Genomic DNA, 25,710 nt, shown 5'->3' with positions numbered 1-25,710 from the left:
TGTATATATATCTTTGTTCTTTTCATTGATTAAATGTCTTTAAGTTAGGTTATCTATATGCATTTGCAATATGCATATATAGCATTGCATTCATGTGTGCATATGTATACACGCATATATGTATATACAGTGTGTACACACACATATGAAATGATCTTGGCACAATAGTGCTTACGTCTCAGTTTTTTTTTTCCTGTCTTTATTCAGGGCTGCTTCTTGTGTTCCACCTAGGCCATGTGCTTCGGAGGATGCTGGCTGCACGCCCTTGCAGGCCTTATCTTGATAGGACAGTCCACACACATTCTGTGGTCACTGGTTCAGGAATGGCCTTTGACTGGATTTAATTGCATTGAAATTTGCTTGGGGCTTTAGGGAGAAGAATTTCCTTACTGTCATCAGAAAAGATGGTTGTCCTTCTGGTACAGAAACCACCCGCTCCTGCTTTGGGCTGGCACTGACACACTGAAGGGATGGGATTGGGCCCGTCAGGGTGAACAGAGGCACACGCCTGCCTCTGGGCTGTTGGAGTTGGTGAAGCAGCTCGTTCCTGTTCTGTTGTCTGTTCCTTGTGAGAAGAGTCACCTTTGACAGATATCCTCAGCATGTAGCGAGCGAGTTATCAGGCCTGAGTAGGTGATTGGAATGGCTGCAAGGCAGTGGGCTGCCCTTTCCAAAGGAAGGGTGGCAGGCACTCCTAGGAGTCACGGGGTATCTGTTGTGTTTAGAGACACAGGTTGCTTTTGACACCAGGATCGCTGTAGTGATTCTCGTACATCAACAGTGTGGACACATAGCTCAGGGTCTGTGTAGTGTGAATTACTGTCCTTTTTACATTTGCTTTTAAATTTCCTTGGCCTTTGGCCTTATTTTCAGCCATTTGTTGAAAATAAATCCCTGTACATGAAAGAAGCATATTGGATGATATTAAAATGATGCTATTGTTTTTAGATAGGGGTCTGTTTGTATTTGAATCTCAGAACACCACCTCTCTCTTTTGTAGGGCCAGAGACACACACACACACATGTACAGGTATGTTTGTACATTTGCGTACATATGTGTATATACATGTTCGTGTGTGTATGTGTGTGTGTAGACACACACACAGGGCATTTTGAAAGACTGTTATATTGATGGGGTCTTCAGCCTGAAGCCCCAGTGGTGACTCTGGCCCTGGGCCGCCTCTGTCGGGGAACATCTTTATCTAAGCAGGCCTAAGGCGTGACCTGGATCTCGGCCTTGCTGCTGCCCAGGTGGGGGCTGCCTCCCACACTGTCTCTGTGGGAGAATAGCACATTTCAGAATGGAAGGAGAGGTATTAAGTGAGGCTCTTCCTGCAGTTTGGGAAGACTTGGGGTGAGCGTCACAGAGGAAGCACCCTGTCGATTGGGCACAAACATCGTGTTCTTAACTCTGCCAGGTTCCTGCTGGGACTAGGGCTGAGAAGGTCCTCTCGGCCCCTTGTGGAAGTGGCCCTGGCCTTTGCTTCCTCTTAATTTTCCAAGCTCAAGGTAGACCAGAGGAACCCCATGGCCAGGTGCTTGACCCATCTGCTGGGAGCTCAGTCCTGAAGGCAGGTTAACAGCTTCTAGACCTTCCCTGGCACTGCCCCGTTCTTCTTCCTGGTTATGTGGAGGGGGGCGCACAGGGGCCTCGGGGAGGAAGGTGGGGAAGGGGACCAGGGGACTTCCCTTCCCCCTGGGGCCCAGCACCATCTCTCACGTATAGAGTCTCTACCGCACCACTGTTCTCTTGATTTGCTCATTTTAAAACTAAAGCCTCTAAAGGTGTAGTACTTTGCACAGCAACTCCTTGAATAATCTCAATTCCTGCTTGCTGTTGTTTCCGCAGTGCTTCTCATTTTCCTTCTTTACTAGTCACCTAATGTTCTGACCTGCTCTGCCTCCCTACTCTTCTGTCCTCATCCGGTGGCTGAACTGAGACTGTCTCACCCTCCTGTCCCCTCTAGACTGTACCCCTCTGTGGTTTTCCTCACTGCAAAGTTCCTCTCATGGACTCTGGTTTGCTCCTGGATCTGACCCAATCCATAGTGTAGCTAGGTGGCTTCTCTTCCAAGACTGCAGACATTCGGACTCTGTCTTGGGCTCTGTTTCAAACACAGTCTCTGTGCTTGGAATCATCCTCTTGGCTTGCCAGGGCTGCCACCAAGAGTCCCACAGACCGGGTGGCTTCCGTAACAGGCAGGTGCTGCCTCCCAGTTCTGGAGGCTGGAAGGTGAAGATCAAGGCCCTGGAAGGGGTGGTATATTCTCAGCGCCGTAAGGGAAGGATCCGTTCAGGCTTCTCTCCTTGGCTTACAGTTGCCATCTGTCCCCCTTTGGTGTCTTCGCCAAGTCTTCCCTTGCTGTGTGTCTGTGTCCTAATCTTATAAGGACACAAGTTGTCTGGGATGAGGGCTCACCCACGTGACCTGATTTTAACTTCTTTAAAGACCCCCCAGTCCCCCCAGTGCAGTCTCATTTTGAGGTCCTGGAGGTTATGATCTCAACACAGGAAATTTGAAGGGACACAACTCAGCCTGTGACAGTGATGTAGCATTTTGATGGATGAACTGATGTGTATTGTGCCTACCCAATTCCTAATTACCTGCCTCAGGAGTGGGGAATGACAAAACAGAAGAGAAGAGCTCTGTTTGACCAGTGTATTCCTAAAGTTCTAGCCCAAATGTAAAAAAGAGGTTTGAAGAAAGATGAAGAGACAGTTCCTCTCACCCAGACACGTGTTCTCTGGGCCAACTGGAGAGTCGGAGTGTTGAAAGAGCTCACATGTTGGTGGGTCCCCAGGAAAGGGCTCTGTCTTTGCCCTCCTCCCCGTCACTCACTTGGATGAGGGGGAGACAGGGAAAAAAACCACGTGAAACCAGTGTAAGTTCTGGATCAGAGGGCAAGGGACACCTGTCATCTCTTTGCTTAGGAAGCAAAATCCCGTGTTTTCCAGGACCCAGCCTGATGTCGGAGCAAAAGAACTTGTCCTCTAGCCACCGAGGACTCTCTGTTAAAGAGCGTCCCAGGGGAGTAGCAGAATAGCCCTTGGGGTTTTGCTGGCAGAGAGAGGAACCTGCTGGTTGCCAGAAAGTGCTTTGGAAATGTCCTGGGCTGTTTCTGGGGAACCCAACTTAAGACCTAGCTACCTAAATAAATGACTTAATGTTTGTATACATGACATCATCTTCAAATTTTTCAAAATTACCTGAACCCAGTTCCTTCCACACTCAGCATTCCTGGGCATCTCCCCACGTCTTCTGGAAGCCTGAGAGCTTTCTTTGCTCCAGTACTAGTATGAACGCCACCCCACTTGCCCACAGCTGCCTTAGCTGCCCTCACCCAGGGACCGAGAGCACCTGGTGGGTGAGCACCCCGAATGCCTCACCTCTGGGTGAGTGTGTTCTAGACTGCCTTCCACAGATCCGCAGGGCCTGGGCCTCACCCGACCACTGTGGGGATCGCCTTAACAATGTCCCCCTGTGTTGCTTCTCTTCTCTTTCGGGGCTCATTTCCCCACTTTCCTACTGGTATGTCCTGAGGTCCCCTCCCAAATAAAGCCGCTTGTGCTGACACCTTCTCAGGGAGAATCCCCCCTGAAAGACACTACCAGCCAAATATTTGCCACCCAGCTTTGACTAGTTCAAGACCCTGAAAATGAGAACAAACCAATCCAACATCCTAAAAAATATGGCGGAATGGGATATGGTGTAAAAAGGGAGCGATGGGTCAAGGAATTACTCAAAGCAGGGCCAAAACTTTGAAGCTGTGGCCTTAGAATTACTGTAGCCAGACCATCCAGGATAAGGGGTAGGCTTAGGAGTGTAGGGTGGGGAGCGTGGGATGGGATAATAAGGGCTGACTGGGTTGAACTAATGGGCGAAGATGCCCCAGAGATTGAGTAAACCTGTAGGGCAAGCTGCTCTTTTGGGTTGAAGAATAGACTTCTTAGGAGGATTAATTTTCTTTCTCCCCCACCCCTTTTATTTTAAAGTATATAGTTTCCCAAAGTAAAACAGATGTGGGTGCATACACCCCTGCAGACTCCATCTAGAATGGGTCTTTTTTTTTTTTTTTTTTAATTCCCATTTTTTTCTTCTAAATGTTTGGTTTTCATTTGGAAGCTTTCTTGTGCTTTTGTTCCATATAAGAAAGTAGCAGAGAGTGTGTGCTTTTTTTTTTTTTTAATAGGAATATTTAGATTTAGTTTTTCTTTAATTTAGGGCTTGGGGTTTTTATTTTTAGGACGGAATACCTAAATCTTTATGATATCTTGGAAACTAGTTTCCTAGTTACGGTCTACCTTTTTTAAAGATGAATTTACATTCTTTTAAAAGTGCATGCAGTGGATAACTGATGGAGAGTTATTGTCTCATGTTAATTAAAACCATTAAAAAGATAATTGGCCTCAGAGCGAGGCTTGATGCAAATATTGCCTCAACCATTAAGTCTTTCCTGAGTAGCGAATTGAAAGAATTTAAACTCCTTCAACAGAGATTTCTTAATTGCCCACACTGTCCTAGGCTTGGGATGCGTCAGTGAACACAACAAAGGTCCTGTCTTCATGGAGCTTATGTTGTGATGGGAAGAAACAGAATAAACATAGCAAGTAAACTTACAGCATAAGAACAGTTCACCCCCCTACCCCGGGCCTCACGCGGGTTTCACCCTCCTGAGCGATGCCATTTTATCTAAAAGACGGGAGCATCTGGTATATTGTGGGGGTCCTGGAACTGAGGCATGACCATCCTATGGATAAAGAAAACTTCCAGCCGAGAGTGCAGTGTTGGGGTGTCAGCACTGGGTGGGTATGTGCATTTTGCACGGTGCTAGTGCAGAGACTTAGTGATTGCGCCTTCAGTTACCTGGACGAAGAATGTTACGGGCAGAGGGACTGGGAGGTGCAAAGGGTGTGCCCTGAAGCTTGGCTGCCCCTGTTTGAGGAGCAGCAAGGAGACCAGAGTGAGGCCAGAGAGGTGAAGCGGGGGTGAGGAGATGGCTTGTAGAGAGCCCTCTGGGTCATTGTAAGGACCTTGGCTGTTGCTCTGAGCCACTGTGAGCCGAAAACACTCTGGCTCCTGGAATGGAGGGCTTGGGGTGAGGGGGAACTAGGGAGCTGTGTTAAATCTAAGCTAATTTTTTAAATTATTGATATTTTTCATATAACTTTTAAAGATTCTACTCCGTTTACAGTTACAATAAAATACTGGTTTTATTCCCTGTGATGTACATTATATCCTTGTGGCCTATTTTTACACCCAATAATTTGTACCTATTACCTCTCCCACCCCTATTTTACCCCTCCCCTCCCTCTTCCTACTGGTAACCACTAGTTTGTTCTCTGTATTTGTGAGTCTGCTGCTTTTCTGTTATATTCACTAGTTGTATTTTTTTAGAGTCCACATATAAGCAATATCATACAGTATTTGTCTTTGACTGACTGACATGTTTCACTAAGAGCATAACACCCTCCAAGTCCATCCATGTTGCTGCAAATGGCAACAGTTTTCTTCTTTACGGCTGTGTAGTGTTCCATCGTGTGTGTGTGTACACACCACATTGAAGACAATTTAAAGCCCTATTTAGAGACCAATGCCCTAGCCTAGACTGCTGGTTATTCAGCTTGATGTACATCACAAATGGTTTGGGAGCTTGGTAAAGCAGAGATTGGAGTTGCTGATACTGTGTTGAACATGAGCTGTATTGATTTTTCGAGGTGGCTGTGAGACATGCAGATGTAGGTGTTGTGTTTGACAGCTGTGAATGCAACAGGGAACTCAAATGAGTGGTAATTTTGGGTTAGAGCTACACATTTGAGCCTGGAGTCTGTGTGGTAATGAGATTGCCTCAGAGAAACTATAGTGTGAGACCAAGTGAGAGGTCCGGGTCAAGCATCAGAGGTTGCTGATCAGATAAATAAGGTGAGGAGCCTTTATTCAACAAGCAGCCTTTGAGAGTTACGGTCTCGAGTGTCGTTCAGGGGAACCAAACATGCGGCTTAGAGTCACTAACCTTGTCCATCAGTTTATCCATCCACCCACTTATCCCTTTTCCCTGTCACCTCCCTTTTCGTTTTTTATTGTCATTCTTGTGTTGTACGTGTCACTATTTAGTGACACACCTCCCCATGTGCTCTAATTCCTGACACTAGAATTGCCTAGTGGTCCATGTGTTGCCTTCCCATCCTTCATTCCACACCAAATGATGCGTCTGGGTCACCACCACATCTCTCTCTAGCGATGCATAGAGTTGTTGTCAGGAAGAGATAGGAGAAATTGGCTTGTGAGGCTTGGAGAGAGATTTCTTAGCTCTGAAAGAGGTACAAGGAGAGGGTCCTTTTTTTTTTCTTTTCTTTTTTTTTCTTTTTTTCTTTTTTCTTTCCATGACTTTGTGTTTGGAGGTGATGTCTGGACCTGGGATGGCACACTATGGTTAAGGGAGTTGAGGGCAAACTTGACATTCTGCAAAGGGTGGATCGGAGAGACGGATGGAGCCACTCACATGAGCAGCTTTACTTCTTGATTTCATGTAATGCCTGAGAATTATTTTCTTTATTGTTAAAGCCCTTTGAAGTAAAGCTTTCTGATATGTGCAGTTAAAAAACATCTTATCCAATACATTTTGTATTCTTTCCTGAAGGACTTAGCTCGGTTGTTAAGATAGTCGTTTCATTTTGTTTAAGCAGTTCTCCTGTGCCTTTTCATTTATATTTTAACGAGGCACCATATTCAGATTTAGTTGTATATCCTAAAGTTACATTCACCAGGGAAGCTGTGTGTTGGTGAAGGGAAGGGGAGGGCGATATTAAATGGGAGCATCTGACTATAAATATCGTGGGGCAGTGTCTGATTAATATAGCTATTATTAAACATTATATAGTATGTCAGGGATTTTTTATTATTGAGGAAAAAGTGTATCTCTAAATCATATTACTGTCCTGGGTTATTCATGAGAGGTATTTTGCCGAACCACATGCAGTACATCATTGACCACAAATTTATGTACGGCGTTAGCTAAATCACTTCCTGTTGTAGATCCTCGTTAAAATCTGAGAAAGGAAACATATGTTTTAAGAAAATGAAACTGACATTGTGTATTTCTTTTTGCAGAGCAAAATGCATTGATTGCATTTTCTCCTAAAATGAGGTACTGGAGCGGGGTCAGTTGGGGAGAGGAGGTGGGGACTAATAAATTGGGCCTGATGATCAGTTGTAACTCCTGGGACTTAAACAAGTTAGGAACAAAAATAATTTTTGGGGGGAGGGCCACACCCATGGCCTGTGGAAGTTCCCAGGCCAGAGATCGAATTCATGCCACGTCAGTGACCCGAGCTGCCTCAATGACGACGCTGGCTCCTTAAACCAGTGCTTTGCAGGAGAACTCCTCAAAAATAATTTTTATTAACATTTTCAACATAGAGAAAAATGGAAAGAGTACTGGGGTAATCCCCCACATCACCAATTTGCTTACCCAGTGATTAGTAACAACTTGCCATTATTGTTTTTCTTTGTATTGGAATATGCCCACCTTTTTTTGCTGAATTATTTGAAGGTCAGTTGCAGACATCATGACCCTCTATGTTTATTGAGAATCGTAAGTGGTTATGAATGAGATGCAGCAGGTTTCTCCCTTGTCTGACTATGATGAGCCTAATGATTTTGTGGCTAACTATCATTTACTAAAAAGATTTTTATAGTAAAGGTCAGGTAATGAAATTCTGTGTCTCAGCCATAGTTTACTTTCTCCTCCGTTTATCCCCTATCTGAGCCTGTTCTGGCTGCTGTAACAAGATGCTGTAAACTGGGTGGCTTGTAAATATTTATTTCTGGAGGCTGGGAAGTCCAAGATCAAGGCACCAGGAAATGTGGTGTCTGGTGAAGGCCCACTCTCTAATCTGCTCTCTTGGCTGCAGCCTTACGTGTGGGGTGGAAGGGGATGGATGGGGGAGCTCTCTGGGTCTCTTACAAGGTCATTTACTTCATTCAGGATGTCTCTGCTCTCATGACCTGGTCACCTCCCAAAGGCCCCATCTCGTTTGTGGAATATAACATCTGAGATCTGATCAGTGAAATACTTAGTAATGGTAGTCAGAGCACAGATTTTTTTTTATTATGTTTAATAGTTATTTCCTTTATTTAAATAATCGCAAAGTACCAAGGCATTCAGTTTTATTTAGAAAAACCTGGCTCTGATTGGGGGGGGGGGCAGGAGGTATAATTGTGATGCAGTCGCTAGCTCTGGAAGAATATGGGATGTATTAGGGTGGGGATAAATGTGAAAAAGGCTGCCAAGGATTTGCTGGGAGCATGGCATTTATGTGCCTAGGGTTGCACCCCCAGAGAAGAGGTCTTGAGATTTTCTGATCAACCTCTGTCACCGTGTATGAAACAGCCTGGATGATGTAGGATGCCTGTGTCCATGACACATTGAGAATGCTGGGTTTACAGTGACTGACCAGCACTGTGCTGAGCAGAGGGCCAGTTTCATCAAGATGTTTTTGTGAAAGTGCCAGGAAACCTGTCCAGAATCCAGCCCCAGTGTTGTAGTGTGTCTATATTGATGGTTAGAATGAGCTGTTAGTAAAAATAGCATGTTATGAAGCAGCCCATAGAGGTTTTTATTAACTGTGATCAGGAAACACGTGGATCTGGGCGCACAGCAGTGAGACTTCCTCAGTGTCCTTTTCTTTTTTTTTTTTTTTTTTTGGTCTTTGTTGTTGTTGTTGTTGTTGTTGTTGCTATTTCTTGGGCCGCTCCCGCGGCATATGGAGGTTCCCAGGCTAGGGGTCGAATCGGACCTGCAGCCACCGGCCTACGCCAGAGCCACAGCAACGCGGGATCCGAGCCGCGTCTGCAACCTACACCACAGCTCATGGCAACGCCGGATCCTTAACCCATTGAGCAAGGGCAGGGACCGAACCCGCAACCTCATGGTTCCTAGTTGGATTCGTTAACCACTGCACCACGACGGGAACTCCTCAGTGTCCTTTTCTTAAGCACAAGGAGGCAGGTCAGTTGCTTGAGGACGCAAACTGAGGATTTCTCTCTGAAGTACTTACAGGCTGATTCTTATGGGCTGGAAGGCCCATGAGAGGGCAGTAATTATAACAGATCCCAGAGCCATGTCACCCCACTGTTGCAATAATAGGTGGAACCAGTGGTCCAGGATCTACTTTCAGGAAGGCCTTTTAGTGCTCAATTCAAGGAAGTGAGGGACTAAAGGACCCTGGGAGGTACTTGCCACCCTGGGTTTGTATTGTGCATTGCTCTGCATTTCTGTATTGTTTCACTAACTCCGTGTGTATCCCTAAGCTGAACAGTTAGGATAATGATGGATAATTAGAGAATTGGTGTCAGAAGCTCACATGTGAAAAGGGCAGTGTTGCCATTTTTAGGGAAGGACTCCCATGAGGAGAAAAGGCGGAAAGAGTTTCCATTCACGGTCTGATTTTAGGTGCTCTGAGAGGTGACCAGAGGCCACTCAGACCCACCCTGGGTGTCTAGCAAAGCTGAACTGTGGGCCAGCCACTGGCAGGAATATGGGAAGTGGGCCACTGTTCTGCTTCTAAGTATTCATGTGGCTGATGGTCCGCTCTCTGCAGAGGTTAGCTGAACACTCGGGTGGGCTTCAGTTGAGCCCCGGCACCCCCAGAGGACAGCAGCACCTTAACAGGTGCTGGCGATCCACCCTGGAGGAGGGTCTGCCTGTGGCGCCCACTTCTACCCCCAGTGGTAGTGTGCTGACACAGAAAGGCTGCACACCAGAAGAGTGGGAGTTCAGTAGTGCCCTTCCACTCTATTCCAGCTTTTGCTAGCTTACCCATGGTCAGCTGCAGGCAGAAAATATTAAATGGAAAATTCCAGAAATAAACAATTTGTACGTTGTAAATTATACACTGTTCTGAATAGCATGATGACATCTGGCGCCATCCCACCCAGGATGTGAATCAACCCTTTGTCCCCTGTGTCCTGCCCCGTAGTCACTCAGTAGCCATCCTGGTTATCGGGTCAACTGTCCTGGTACCACAGTGCTGGTGTGCATGTCACCCCTGCATTGCTTAATAATGGCCCCAAGGCACAAGAGTACTGGTCCTGGCGGTTTGGATGTGCTAAAGAGAAGCCCTGAGGTGTTTCTTTTAAGTGAAAAGGTGAAAACTCTTGACTTAAAAGGAGAGCAAAATAATTGTAATCCGAGGTTGCTAAAATCCACAGTAGGAATGAATCTTCTCTCCATGAAACTGTGAAAAAGGAAAAAATATTTGTACTAATTTAGCAAAAATTAGACGGCAAAACTTATGGCCAAAGTGGGTGCTACATGCTTAGTTAAGATGGAAAAAGCATGGCATTTATACAAGATATTTTGAGAAAGAACAATTTTATATAACTTTTATTACAGTGTGTTGTTATGATCTATTTTATTTGTTGATCTCTTACGGTACCTAGTTTATAAGTTAAACTGTGTCATGCGTATGTGCGCATAGGAAAAAACATAGCGTGTGGCCCTGTTTTCATTTCTGGGCATCTACTGTGGGTCTTGAAACGTATCCCCATGGATAAGGGGGGGACGAATATCAGTTGTATCTGCTGTCTGACGCCAGTGCCTAGGGGGCTGGTGGATTGTTGTTTTGAGCTCTCTGTTGTGAATTAATACACTGTTGTTTCATTGGAAAACCTAGCCATAGAAGCCCAGGGAAGAAAATGTATGATCAACCACATAACATGAATTTTACAGTGCATATTTTTGAAATTGATTGAGAAAATTTAATTATGCCTGTCACAAATACGATCTGATTTTTTTTTTTTTTTGATAACTAAAATGTCACATACCAAAGAGATTTTGGAATAATGTGTAAGATTGTAGATTAGTCATAACTTTAAATTGGAATGACATTAGGACACGTACCTTTTTTGACGCATACCTTTATTCTTATGTTGACCAATAAATGGCTTTGGAACCAGATTTCTTGATTTTTGAATTCTTGCTCTACGCACTTATTACTGGGGTGATTTGGGCTTAATCTTTTTGACTTCAGTTTCCTGGCATTAGTAGTGTTACTGTTGCTTTCTGTATAGCAGGTAAGTGCAGTGTGTCTAAATATGTCTCACTGTGTTGAGGTGCAAATAACTTTTATTTTATCTTTAACAGGGACCTCCGAAACAATCTGATCAGTAGCATAGATCCAGGTGCCTTTTGGGGACTGTCATCGCTAAAAAGATTGTAAGTGTTTGAATTGCTGCCTTTTGAGTTTGAACCATTCCTTTTTTTTTTTTTTTTTAGAGTATAGTTACAAGTAACTACTAACCTACTTTAATTTTTAACACAATAAAAAAGGAGCTTTTTAGTAAATTTTAGAAGTTCATTTAGTCAGGTCCATGATTGAAAAACAGTATTTAATGTTAAGTAGCTTAGAAGGCAGTTTACTTGTACAGTAATTTGATTTGTTTGGCAGTGGATAGTTGCACCCCTTGTATGGTAATGAAATGCATTATGGTTGGCTTTGCCAGCTGGTCTAATCTGTACATGGTTTTCAAGTTATGAATGCATTTGAACCATCTATTGTAAATGCCCCCAAAATCGAAGCCCATTTCTATTAGTGATTTAACATCTTGCCATTTTCCTGTTTGTTTTATCTATATATTGTTATTTCAAAACCTAAGGGGTAGTTTTTATTAATTCTGAAGCTGAACACCCCTAGTGCTTCCCTTCTAGTCCTCTGTGTGAGCACGCTCATAATTGAGAGGTCACCCTAGGCTCAAGCCATGTGGACTGTCCTGCCACTCTTTATTCCTTCTAGATGCATTTGTTAAGGGCTGGATGCTTATGATGGTCTGACTCCTCTGGAAAGGCTTTCAGACTGTCGGGGATAAATAGATAGTAAAAACACACGCTGAATAATGGAGTGATTTGTCAGGGAAAGGAGGGACCCCCTGAGAGGGGAATGACCTGCTATGAGAGCAGCCGACCTTTAGAGTTGACCTTGCTCCTGAGGGGTGAGTACAAACTGAAGAATAACAGACAGAGCATCCGAAGCAGCGTGGATGTGGGTGTGAAAGAATATGTCTCTTAGGACTGTAGTTTAATTCTCTGGCCAGAGCGCCAAGTAGATGGCCAGTGGTGGGGGGTGGTGGAGAATATTGGGGGATAAGGCCAGTTGTGGAGGGATTAGGCTTTGATGACCTCCTGCTGCGTTGAAGAATTTCAAATCTGTTCTTGAGACAGTGGGGGCCTGGTGGGACCTTTTCATTGTGGAGTTGACACGATCAGTGTTGTGGCGTCAGAGTTGCAATGGATCAGGCTGGCCCTAGAGTTGAGTAAAAGTAGCGTCCACCAGGTAGAGCAGCATAACCCAAAGTAGGAAGACAGAGACCAGCATCAGTTCAGTTACACAAAGATTCAGTGAGTCCATGCTCTGTGCCCAGTAGCGAGCCAGGCTCCAGAGATGCAAAGGTGACTCCAGAACCCCTTGGAAGGTGTTCATTCTGGAGGAATCATATATACTGACCAAGAGCCTGGGTATGGAGTTGGAATACACTTCCAGAGGGATGGAACGGTAGCTGGAGTTCAGCTGCTGCATATTGGAGGCTCTTAGAACTCTGCCATACTGCACAGGCAGGGGCACAGAACGTGGCTGTCACCCAGCTATGTGCATCTCCAGAAATGGTCATTGGGGAGTGGAGGGGCAGCAGCTAACTGAGCTCGATAAATAACAGGGAGTCATTTTCTTTGCGCTTCTTTCTGGGGCATACTGACACCATATTTGCATGGGATGTGAGTCGGGAGCAGAAGTATAGGTGCTAGACCTGCCCTATCAGACTGTGGCTTTGTTTCAACAGTCCCTCCCGGTGATTTTGAAGCTAAAGCTTGAGGACTTCTAGAATGTTTTTCCTTTCAACTTTTTTCCCAAGAGGAGGGAGGAGTGTGGCATCATTGGTCGGACAAGTCCACTTATTTTTCCCTTCTTGGATCCACACCACTCAGTTCTTTTTTTGGGAGATTAATGCTGATAATATCTCCATGTCGAAGTAGAGATTGAAGGAAACTTGACCGTTAGTAAAAAAACAATTTCTTCAGGATGTTTCAAGGCTACTGTAGAATGTCTTAGATTCTCCACCCAGTGCCTCATCCTTCAGTAAGTAATTTTTCAAGTATTGCTATCCAAAATAAGATTTTTCTTGTTCAGTAGCACTTAATTTAATTACTATTATTGTCCCAGATGTTGCCTTAGCATTTTTTCATTGCATTACACAGTAAGTAGTCTCTTGTGTTCTTTTTTAGGAAGGTAATTGTCATTTATAATGTTCTTCCCACGAGAAAATACATTCTTAATTCCAAACAGCTAACTTGTAATTGCACTTATAGTATACAGTTTGTAAGCTGAGAGAGGCCTTTATATAAACTCAGTGAGATATAAAGATATCTCTGATAGTTGCTTCTAGATAGAGGCAATTTTTCTTATGAGACCTTAAATCATTCATTTCAATTGTGCATCTCACTTCGTAGCTACACATAAAGTGTTTTTGTAAGTGTACCATGCCTTTGCCTTTATTTTTATAGATCATTTGAATCAGGAAGATTTAAGTGGCTTTTTGAAGAATAAACTATCAGAAGTAGGTAAAACCTAGACCCATTCAGTTTCTCTTTTGCTGTATCAACAAATTCAAGCTGATTCTCAATTCACATGAAAACCCATTATCAATACCTAAATACCGTTTTAAATAGGTATAGCGATAATGAAATTGTTTCCTAAAGAATCAATGGTAATTACACCATTTAAAGCTCAGAAATGAGACAAGATAATGAATAGAGCCCAGAAATGCTTGTTTAAGCAACACTTCACAAGATGATGCCTAATTTTCTTAAACAGTAAAACCCAGAAATAGAAGGAAAATCAGCTGGAATTTTAAAAAAAAACCTCTTGCACGATTAAATACTTAGCTTGAATATTCTGAAGAGCTGGAGCTGAAGCACAGCAAGTGCAGAAAAAGACTGGTATTGCTTAAGATTTTTTAATCACAAGTTGCCGTAAGAAAGGGAAGGCAGAGCTATGAAATTTTTGAACACCAGGATTACTTAAACTAGTTTTTAAAATAACTAAAGGGAAAAAGTTAATGAGCAGATACAGGATTCAAATGTGAAGTCTGTAATGTCTATCAGACTAATGCTTTTTTTTTTTTTTCCCATTACCAGTATGCAATTTAGAATCCGACAGCTTTGTTTTGGAAATGGGTGGTGTAAATCTGTTCTCTAAAGAATAACTCAGAGTGAAATTCAAAGAATATATGTTTCTTTATTACAGAGAATAATATGGACATTGAGGAAAATGGGATCAAACTTTTTTAAAGTTTGGTTTAGAAAGTGTGTCCTGAGTCTTTTATTGAAATTCAAAGTGATCAATATTTCCAGATCTAACCACTGAGAAAAAGAGGTATTCATTGTTTTAGGGCTTTCTTTCATACACTTTACTAAATCCACTGATGAAAATGGTGAAAGCCAGGATATCTCATTTGAAGTTTACAAAAGTCGTCAGTTATCTCCCAACTGAAATGTAATCTCCAGATTAAAATGTAAAATGGTGTTTGCTGTGCTTGGTGTAAAGAAAAATAGTGCAGAAAGATAGAACAAAATGTTAAATATGACATAGATAAAAGGCAAAAAGTTTCATGAATGGAGGAGAAGAAGAAAATGTTTTGAAAGTAACATTTGGCAGGAGCTATGAGAAGGTAGGAGTAATTGGGGGAAAAATAGACCATTACCTAGATACTGTTAAGTAATTTGCCTTGGGGACTAAATGACAGATTCGTAAAGTGAAAGCTAAACTCAGATGTTTTTTCATTACATCTGAGTTAGCTCTTACTTTAAAACTTCTGAGTATGTAAGGAATGAAGTTCGAAAGCATTAAGGTTTCAGATGTTCTTAAGGAAATGAAAGTTTCAAGATTTTGATGATTTGCCCTTTTATCCATTGCCTCTTGGAGGTTGGCAGAAATCAGGCTCTGCTCCCTACTTTTCTCAGCATAATTAACTGTGTAGGTCATCGAAGGAATTTTATCACAGATATAGTAAGATAAATTCTCACTTTTACTACTTCAGTTTTATCTGGAGTCATTTTACAGGAGTAAATGCTTGAAATATAGAGGGCATGGTAATTAAACAGCATTTAGTCTGTATGTGCCAGAAGGAAGTGAAAGCAAGGGTTATTTCTTTTTTTAATGCTGTACTTGAGGTCGGTGAATATTTCAGAGATGCTTAAAAGAAAGGTCTTGTGTACTACCTGGGTGTCATTCTCGAATATTGAATGTATGAAACCTTCATTAGCCAAGAGAACTAATCGAAGACACTTTTCCCCCTTCTCTGTAGGGATCTGACAAACAATCGGATAGGGTGTCTGAATGCAGACATATTCCGAGGACTCACCAATTTGGTTAGGCTGTAAGTACCACTTTCTTTAGTGTTATAATAAATGGAAGCATTTGAACTAGTACTGAAGTATTTATGACCACTTATATGTTGATTTTTATTTTTATTTAAAAAAAAATTTTTTTTAGGGCCACTCCTGTGGCATATGGAAGTTCCCAGGCTAGGGTCAGATTGAAGCTGCAGCTGTCAGCCTACATCACAGCCACAGCAACACCAGCTCTGAGCTGCACCTGCAACCTATGCCCGCAGCTCACGGCAGTGCAAGATCCTTAACCCACTGAGCGGGGCCAGGGATTGAACCCATGTCCTCATGGATGCTAGTTGGGTTTGTTACTGCTAAGCCACAATGGGAACTCCTATATGTTTAATGTTAAAATAGCAGTGGTAAAGGTTAATGGAGGTGGTAGGGGATAAGGAGCTGGAAATTTAATCATGGAAATATAATGTCGTCAGAACATAATAATGCATTACCTCCCCGCCCCCAGACACACACACACACACACACACACACACACACACGCGTACGCACAGACATGTGGTATAGTGTACACCCCAGAGAACATGTCCATATTGAGAGACATGATCAAAAGCTTTGGTAGTTTGAGAAAATTGCTTGGAAGAGGTGAAACTCGAGCTGATGGTCCAGAAGATTGCAAAGATTTAGGTCATTAGAAAGGAAAAGAAGTCAAGGAAATGCCACAGGGAGGTGGAAGTAAGTGCAGTTTGTTAAGACGAAGGCCAGTGGTCGTGTGCATAAAATGATCATTGGAATCACACTTCTGACTTTGATGATGGGTGAGTTGTTTTAACTTTTCTGAACATCTATGAAGTAGGAGTAGAATTAATTAGCATCTCAGTTATCTGTACCTGTGTCTTATAATTTATGTGTAATATAAATACAGAACTTTGTATATGCTATCAAATAGATTTTAGTTTTATTTTTAAAATATACGTAACTATACACAGGGCGGCTCTGTTTGGGAGTAACTAGAAGTAAGGACAGTTACCTGTGATAGAGCTTTAAATGGGAGCATATGAAAAGCAGACTGAAGCTTAGAACTGATTCAACCATAGGAAGCCACTGAAAGACACTGATGTGGGGAAATGGCATTAAATCATGATTTCAGGAAGAGCAGTCTGGAAATAGGATACATGGTGAAATACAGGACTTTGGTGTAGAAGGTCTAGTGTAGAGGCCATCTATACCTCATTCTTCTCATAGCTTTTTAGAATATTTCTTCTGTTTTGTTCAAGTTAACTTTGAAAAAAGCTGTTGGGGTTTAAATGGTAAGTTTATTTCATCTATTTACTCCTCCTTCTTAGTCAACAAACTTGTATTTTTTCAGCATGCCCTTAATTTTGGGGAAAAGATAGATGGCCAAGTTTGAGATTGAGTTGTTATCCCTCTTTACTCATAACTAGAAATTAATTAAATCAGTTGCATTTTTTTTGGTCATCAACTGGATTGCAAACAGTTTTACTTCAGAGCTTTTTATTATCACAAGAGTTTTATATTTGGGGTTTTGAGGGATGCATAAGAATTGGCTTTTTTTTTTGTTTGTTTGTTTTAACCTCTCGCACTTGCAGTGTATGGAAGTTCCTGGCCCAGGGGTCAAATTGGAGTTCTAGCTGAGCCTAGTCCACAGCAGATCTGAGCTGCATCTGTGATCTTTGTCTCAGCTTGCAGCAACAACTGAGCAAAGCCAGGGATTAAGCTGCATCCTCACAGAGACAGCATGGGGTCCTTAATCCACTCAGCCAACACAAAGGGAATTCCAAAATGAGGCATTTATGAAGGAAAAATTGTTATATTTTTGGATAGCTATGAAACAGCTAAAGAAAAAGAGTCTAGTTTCTGTCATTTTCTTTACTCTAGTTCCCATGGATTTACAGCCTTGGCCTAGGAATTTTTGTTGCATCAACAAATGTTTTCTGGAGCTCCTGTCAAGGCGCAGCAGAAATGAATCATACTAGTTAGTATCCATGAGGATGCAGGCTCAGTCCTTGGCCTCGCTCAGTGGGTTAAGGATCTGGCGTTGCCTTGAGTTGTGGTGTAGGTGGCAGACGCCTCTCGGATCCTGCATTGCTGCAGCTGTGGTACAGGCTGGTGCTACAGCTCCAATTCAGCCCCTAGCCTGGAAACCGACTTAGGCCGTGGGTGTGGCTCTAAAAAGGAAAAGAAAAAGAAAGTTCTCTAATTAGTCGAAAGATCTGTGTGGGACAGAGCTTTACATTAAGACAAGTTACTGTTTTCTTTCTTCTTCTTCTTTTTTTTTTTTTTTTTTTTGTCTTCCACTTCAAAAACTAATATTTTTGGCAGTTTTAGAGCTTGGATTGTCTCTTATATTTTTCCCAATTTTTTGATACCTGTTATGAGAATTTACAGGCCATGGAGCATGGTGGACATATCCAGCTGAATGATTAAGACATACAAATAGCGCTACCAAACTTCTTACTTTGGGGTTTGAGATGATCATGGGTCTTTTAAATGCAGCAACCTAAGGCATGTATAGAACGCTCCCTGCCATAGCCTTTAAATACTGTCCTAAGAGACACTGGCAATTGAGGTAGCTTCTTAACATTCAGGAATGCATTGCAGTGGAGTTGCTGGTGATAATTTGGGTTGACATGGTTCTAGAACTCTGGATCAGCAGACTTTGGTTAGCTGGTCTCTGAGGGCTGTGTGCTGCTTGTGAACGTTGGTAACAGTTTGTATGTCAGACACGGAGAAGAGTATTTTCTCAATCTAACAAGTGGAAAGGGGAGTCCGACCAGTTAAGGGACAAGTAGTACATTTCTTAGAGCTCAGAGAAGTGCCCTGTGATTATTTTCCCACCCCAAAGAGTAAGTGTGCAGAGGAAATCGGTGTTGAGTGGATCCCTGTTCGAGTATTTCCTCTGCTGCCTCTTCAGCTGAACTCTCTGGGTTACCTGGGAACTTGGGATCTTGGGAACTTGGACTGCCTTGGCCTCTTAGCCAAGGTGTTTTGGGTCAAAGCCTCCTGGGGCCTGGATGGACCTTGGCAGACAGCCTGGAGCCTTCTCACCCAGGCTTCTCATCCTCAAACAAGTCTTGGCTTTGGCAGTGTAGTCTAAGAATTCAAAAATGGCTTTTTAAAAATATGTAAGAAGATTCAGTGGACGTGGGTGTGGTGGGTAAAACTGATTAATTCTATGTGTTGATCTCTGCCTTTGTTGGTAGAGGTGGTCTGGGAAGTGAAGCCAGACTCTCAGAGTTTCCACCCCAAACCACGCTAACAAATCCTGGGAATAACTGGCAGACCCAAGATGGGGGCAGCAGTGGACCTAGGTGAAGTCTTTATCCTTCTCTTAGAAAGTTAATTTACAGAGAAATTGTCAGGTGATCAAAAAACCCTAAAGCTTTCCTTTTTTTTTTTAAATGAATTTTGATAAATTTAAAACCTGTACTTTTCCTCTAAGAATTGTACTTTTAATATTTTTCTATCAGAAAAAATAGGTGAGTGGTAGTTATTAGCACTTCCTTTTTTTGACTGAAAATTATTGAGGTTATTAAGTAATAAAACCATGTAGAGATATGAAGGAAAAGTTAAATCACCCCTTCATTGCTTTAAACATACCCTTCTGAGATAGCTCATACTGGCCACTGTATATTTTCAGATTTTCTGTCGCCCTCACAAATGTATACGCATCCATAGAGGGCTTTATTTTTAAAATTTTATTGGAGTATAGTTGACTTTCAGTGCACACAGGGCTTTAAAGATGTGCTCTACTTGACTATTAAAAAAAAAAACTTACCAACCTGTCATTAGTATCTTTTCAAGAGAATACATATTGATTTAGTTCATGCCTGTTAATAGCTACAGAATAGTCGACATATAGAACAGACCATATTTTAGTCAATCATTCCTCTGTTGAAGGAGATACTGTTTGATGCATTTCCCCTTCCTTTAACAAGTTGGTCCTGGTAAACACTCCTATGTATACACAGGTGCTGCATCATAGACATTTAATTTCTAGGAGTACAAATATTTGTGTAGCCAAAAGTAAGGAAATAAAAATTAAGTGAGAGTGTAAGAAACAACATGAGTGGGAGCGGGTGGGTAACTCACCTGTCACGGCGTTCAGTGAACTCTGTTAGGAAAGGAGAGCCGTGACTTTGCTGTGAATATTATTACTCGTGGTTCCCTTATGCGCTTTTTCTGTGTGTAAGCGTCTCAGCTGGAATGTGATTTTAGTGTTTTATAGAATGTATACTTTTTTAGGCCACAACCGAAGATGATTCCTTGGTTTGGTGTTTAGCCAAACAAATAGCAATCTGTTCCAACACTGGAGGAAAAATTGGTTTGTGTTAGGATTTACTGGGAGCATGGCATATCTGTCTCTCATATGATTCCTTCCTCTGTGATGTCCAAAAGAAAAAATTAATAATACCTAAATTTAGAATGAACTTACCTAATAATTAGAATCTAATAGTCCCTGTAAGATGCAACTGTTTCATTGATACTTAAATCCTGTATTTGTGGGATATATTTTTATTTCCAACTTACTGTGGATTCTTTCAAACGTCTAACACATAATTAGGGATAATTGTATAGGGAATCCCCAAGTACCCATCACTCAGTTTCAGTACTTTGTAACTCACATCTTGTTTTAGTTAAACCTCACATCTCTTGTGTTCCTGCTTACGTCGTTTTAAATCCCACCAATCATATAAGTTCACATAGGGTAGCTTCATAAAAGTACAGCTGTTTATTTTCATTGCTTCTAGGTGACTTTCTTAAAATGTTAACAGAGATTTACACTCCATCAGCATTCCCCTTTTCCAAATCCACATTCGGTATTCCCTCTGATAGGCCTGAAAAGAAAAGGACATGGCTTTCATTGTTCTTTTAATTTGCAAATATCCTTTTTTTTTTTTTTGTCTTTTTGCCATTTCTTGCATATGGAGGTTCCCAGGCTAGAGGTCGAATCGGAGCGGTAGCCACTGGCCTATGCCAGAGCCACAGCAATGTGGGATCCGAGCTGCATCTGCAACCAACCTACACCACAGCTCATCCTACACCACAGCTCATGGCAACGCCGGATCGTTAACCCGCTGAGCAAGGGCAGGGATCGAACCCGCAATCTCATGGTACCTAGTTGGATTTGTTAACCACTGCGCCATGATGGGAACTCTGCAAATATTTTTGATTGTTTTTTAAGTTCCTAGGCAATTCTTTTATGAAGATCAGGCTTATTTTATCCAGGCTTTTTTTCTATCAAAAAAAAAAAAATCCTAAAATATATATATCAATGAATCCAGTGATTTTCTTCCTGAAGTTCATTATGTATTGATTTGTGAGCTGTTGGTTTTGGCATCATGTTAAGTCTTCCCATCCAAGCATATGTTGTTGCAGGTGTCACGGGGACAGCTGACCTCACTAGGTTCTCCTCCCTCCCCCCAGTGGGGAATCCATCTACCCCCTTGTCATTTTCTCCCTCACTTGAAGGAGTTATTTAGCTCAGACTCTGGAGTAGAGGCGGGCCTCTTTGCAGGTCTCATGACTTCCTCCTTGAGAGTTCTAGGTCCACGTTGTATCTTGATACTGTAACAGGCACAGAACAGGTCTTGTGGTGGCTGGATCATGCTCCCGTTTTCCTGGAGTCCTCCGTCACCCCTCCTGAAGGTGGGGTTCACATTCTGAACATCCAGCCAGCCACCATGCTTGAGCACCACCTGTATACCTCAGCTTCTTGTTAGCTGCCAGTGACTCTAATAAACAAGACACACAAGTCCTTCCACTCCTGGAGCATATTATAGTTAAGCATGGAAGAAATCACAGGAAATAATTTGGTCACATCATGATGTGTGTTAACAAACTACTCAGATTGTAGCATAGGGTCTTCTGGGTTTAATTCATACAAAATGCTGCAAGAGTTTAGGTATTAATTAAAGCCATGATACAAGGGGAAATGAGAGGTTAAAATTTGCCCAAGGCCAACACTGAATTATATCCTAACTCTTTCATTTTAAACTCTGGACTCCTGTCACTCTGCCCATGTGTTTTACTAGGTTATTGTTTGCTGCTGCTGGTCATTCAGACTATATTTTGCCTTGTTTAATTTTTGATTTCTTAAATGATGCTGAGTGAACCCATGAAGAGTAGTTGCAATGAGAGCATAGCTAAAGATGTAGCTCAAGAAGGTACTTTGAGGTTCACATGATATTTGATAGAAAAATCCTTATCTAGCAGTAATTTAAAATGATTTTGTTTACTGCTTTATATTAGACTAAGAACAATTTTCTGTATTTCTTCCTAATTTTCTTTTTTTGGGGCTATACCTGCCACATCATCATGGGGAAGTTCTCTAGCTAGGAATCCAACCAGAGCCACAGCAGTGACAACACTGGATCCTTAACTGCTAGGCCACCAGGAAGCTCTAAGGACAATATTCTTCTTCAGCTCTGGAGAAAATATTTACTTATGTTTTTCTTCATAAGATTTAAAACAGCTTTCATAAATTCTTTATAATAGTATTTAATAATGGACATTTTAGGAAATGTGAAATAATATAAAATAATATACATATATAATTGTTAGAATTTCTTAAAGTGAAATTATATCCTTTTTTACAGAAACCTTTCAGGGAATTTGTTTTCTTCATTATCTCAAGGAACTTTTGATTATCTTGGCTCATTACGATCTTTGTAAGTAAAATTTTTTTCTCCTGTTTTGGTAAATGTATCTTAGTGTTTGAAAGCGAGAAACAGTTATTATGTGCCTTAAGAGACTTTGTGGACAAATACCATATGATATCACTTATATCTGGAATCTAATCTATGGCACAAATGAACCTTTCCACAGAAAAGAAAATCATGGACTTGGAGAACAGACTTGTGGTTGCCGAGGGGAAGGGGGAGGGAGTGGGATGGATTGGGAGCTTGGGGTTAATAAATGCAGACTATTGCCTTTGGAATGGATAAGCAATGAGATCCTGCTGTGTAGCACTGGGAACTGTGTCTAGTCACTTATGATGGAGCATGATAATATGAGAAAAAAGAATGTATATATATATATGTGTGTGTAACTGGGACACCATGCTGTACAGTAGAAAAAAAATAATGTATTGGGGAAATAAAAATTAACAAAATGAAAAATAAATCAACAACAACAACAAAATACAGGTCCACAATCCCGTATCTGGGGGGAAAAAAAAAGAGACTTTGTGGGAAAATCTTATGATTTTTCAAAAATTAGAACCTCAATTCAAGAGCTTGCATTCAGATTTTTGAAAAACATACCATAAACCTTAATAATGCATTTCAGGCTGGGACAACCATTTTCTCCTTAGAATATTATATCCCTCTAAATTATATTGAGAGTAAATAAATTGACAATTCTTTCTCTTTGTATTTTCAAATTAGATAACATTTTTGTTTACTTAATTAAATCCCCAAAATATAAAATGTTTCTCCCTGTGAAGAATTTATAGTTTAGGTTGTTATTATGCTTCAGGGATTTCGTTTTATCCTGTAACCCCTTCCCCAAACTGAATTCAAAACTTACGTGTCTAAGCCGTGTTTTCATAGAGTGCCTGCTTTCTGAAGTCAATATAAGGTTATATTTACACAATTCACCGTAGCTTTAGAATTGGCCCATTCCCTCCTTCCCCTCCCCTGACCCCAACACAGTTTTCAGTGAGAGATTGTGTGGGAGTTACTGTAGAAGCTAACTGTATTTTCAGATAAACCTTAACATATTTCAAAGTATAAGGTATAGTGATTCCTATTGGAATTACAGTTACAAATAATGTTTTTCAAATTTTTATTGTGTATAACTTATGGACTTGAATTTCTTTTTTTTTTTTGCAGTGAAAAAAGTCTTCTTTGTCAGATGTCTCTGTTTGATATATGACGACTTCTTTCTTCTCCTCCCCCCTCCTCCCCTGTCATTCCCCACGCCTCCTTTTCTAAATTAGTCATTTCAGTCTCATCTGGCAGTTGTCATTCAGATGTACTGATGGGGTAGGCGCTCGCCTGGCCCCTCGCCATCATGGCAGACACACGTATGTTTTTCTAGAGTCACATCAAGCTCTCTCTGTGTTTTTAGTGCCACCACTGTTTTTATCCAGAAGGCTGCTTTTTAATGAAAACTTCCCCTTTTGGCATGCTTAGTGAGCCCAAGTCAGCCAGTTCTGTGACCTTTAGGAAATAAAAGAGACGGCAGAAAATAATCTGGTTTTTGAGATCCTGGGTAGCAGGAATGCAGGAAGTATTTTCATTCCCCCCCCCCCCCCCCCCAAAAGGGCAACCTTGTCAGTGTTTCTAAGCGATATTGCTGGAAACTGACGAGAAGGTGGTGATGAGGATTTAAAAGTCATCAGAAAAAAAAAAAAGTAAAAGGAGTTCCCGTCGTGGCGCAGTGGTTAACGAATCTGACTAGGAGCCATGAGGTTGCAGGTTTGGTCCCTGCCCTTGCTCAGTGGGTTAAGGATCCGGCGTTGCCGTGAGCAGCTGTGGTGTAGGTCGCAGACTCGGCTCAGATCCCGCGTTGCTGTGGCTCTAGCGTAGGCCGGTGGCTACAGCTCGGATTCGACCCCTAGCCTGGGAACCTCCATATGCCGCGGGAGCGGCGCAAGACATAGCAAAAAAAAAAAAGTCATCAGGGAGAGCCCGTTGTGGCTCAGTGGGTTAAGAACCCCACTAACATCCATGAGGATGTGGGTTTGATCCCTGGCCTTGCCCAGTGGGTTAAGAATCTGGCATTGCCGCAAGCTGCAGCGCAGGTCACAGATGAGCCTTGATCTGGTGTGGCTGTGGCTGTGGCTGTGGCTGGCAGCTGCCGATCCTGTTCAACCTCTAACCCAGGAGCTTCTATTGCCTCAGGTGCTGCCCTAAAAAGAAGAATAAAAGTCAAGCATCCTTCTGGTATTGTTTTTTTAAATTTACTTTCTCTGTTGTATCCCACTCTCCCATCCCCACCTTTTTTTTTTTTTTTTTTAAACTCAGATTAATGAGATGTAGCCGGTGGCACTGCACAGTGAGTTAGAAACACACTTGGTTCATGTATTTGTACAGAACACATTACATTCTAGTTTGATGGTGTTTACGTTTTGTTCTATGACACAATGTCCTCCAGGTTGACAGGGGACAGTGTCTGCACTTAATTTTTATTAGCTGGATGTAGTGTAACATGTGGCACATGAACAGTTAGTGTTTCATAAAATAGATATTCAAGAAATGATCTGTATGTGTATATATCTTCTCTGTTTCTTATGTCCAAGTGCCAAATCATTAAATCTCTTGCCTCATATAAAGATAATTCTCTATTTTCTTTCACAGCAATATGAGGTATTTTTATACTTATATTCCGATTGAGTCTTTGTCCCTTAGGTTTGTTAATATCTGTGGTGTCGCATGGTGCCTAGCAGAGGGTCAGAAATAGTTTCTACCCCTGTGGAATTTATACTCTAGTTGGAATATAACCATGTGAAACAGTCATATATTGCTTGACGTTGTCAAAATTAAGTTTGCCGGCATTTAAGCCAAGAACATGTCAGTGGTGCTGGAAAACCTGGGGAAGGGTTCAGGAGCCACAATGAGTGCCACAGACTTCATGACGAATAGGCAGAAGTTTGACAGACAGAAAGGATGGGCATTGGATATTGCTGTACCCTAGGTGTCAGGAGTTTGTTGCTTAGCAGAGGGATGCTGAATGACTTTTGTTCACAGACCAACTTTGATGGACACCAGGGTCAGTCCCAGGATCAGTGGGGAAGCGTGGGAGAGCCAGACATTCTGTGTCATCTTGTTGGAAAGGAGGCCATAACCAGTCTATGGTAGTCTCTGCCCTCGCCTAGTAAGCCTGAGCTTGCCACCCAACGCATCAGCCAGCATGTAGAGCAGAAATGCTGTTTGATTCACTCACCATCACCTCTGCATTGTCTTTTGTATGCTGCAGAGAATTTCAGACTGAGTATCTGCTGTGTGACTGTAACATATTGTGGATGCATCGCTGGGTGAAGGAGAGAAACATCACCGTGCGGGACACGCGGTGTGTCTACCCGAAGGCTCTTCAGGCCCAGCCAGTCACGGGTGTGAAGCAAGAGTTGTTGACATGCGGTAAGGGAGAAAGAGACGGAGCGTGTTACCTGCTTTTCGCTTGCTTACCATCTTTTTCCTGACAAACATTAAAATTCTCTTTACGCATGGAAACTTAATTACAACTCTTGATCTTCATGGATTTGATGATATTCAGTTTTTTCTAACAATTAAGTCATTTGGATTAAAAAACATTATTTCTGCAGTTTCCTCTCTAGCACAGTGGGCTAAGG

The 25,710-nt window shown here is 42.0% G+C and overlaps 1 protein-coding gene across 3 annotated transcripts in view; it reads left to right on the top strand.

Moving 5' to 3' along the window:
* Positions 1-25,710, top strand: part of ADGRA3 (adhesion G protein-coupled receptor A3) — a 120,252-nt gene that overhangs the window by 31,872 nt on the left and 62,670 nt on the right. For 2 of the 3 annotated variants that reach the window (XM_047798439.1, XM_047798440.1), the window contains 4 exons: positions 11,145-11,216; positions 15,356-15,427; positions 22,013-22,084; positions 25,338-25,498. In XM_047798439.1, the coding sequence (XP_047654395.1) occupies positions 11,145-11,216; positions 15,356-15,427; positions 22,013-22,084; positions 25,338-25,498 (377 nt within the window). Of the gene's footprint in view, positions 1-11,144; positions 11,217-12,878; positions 13,129-15,355; positions 15,428-22,012; positions 22,085-25,337; positions 25,499-25,710 lie in introns of those variants that run through there. The other variant, XM_047798441.1, reaches the window with a different exon arrangement.

This window comes from Phacochoerus africanus, chromosome 10, assembly GCF_016906955.1.
Source record: "Phacochoerus africanus isolate WHEZ1 chromosome 10, ROS_Pafr_v1, whole genome shotgun sequence".
In the NCBI taxonomy this organism is placed as follows: domain Eukaryota; kingdom Metazoa; phylum Chordata; class Mammalia; order Artiodactyla; family Suidae; genus Phacochoerus; species Phacochoerus africanus.
The sequence above is the reverse complement of the archived record's forward strand: the minus strand, read 5'-3'. Positions and strand labels throughout refer to the sequence as shown.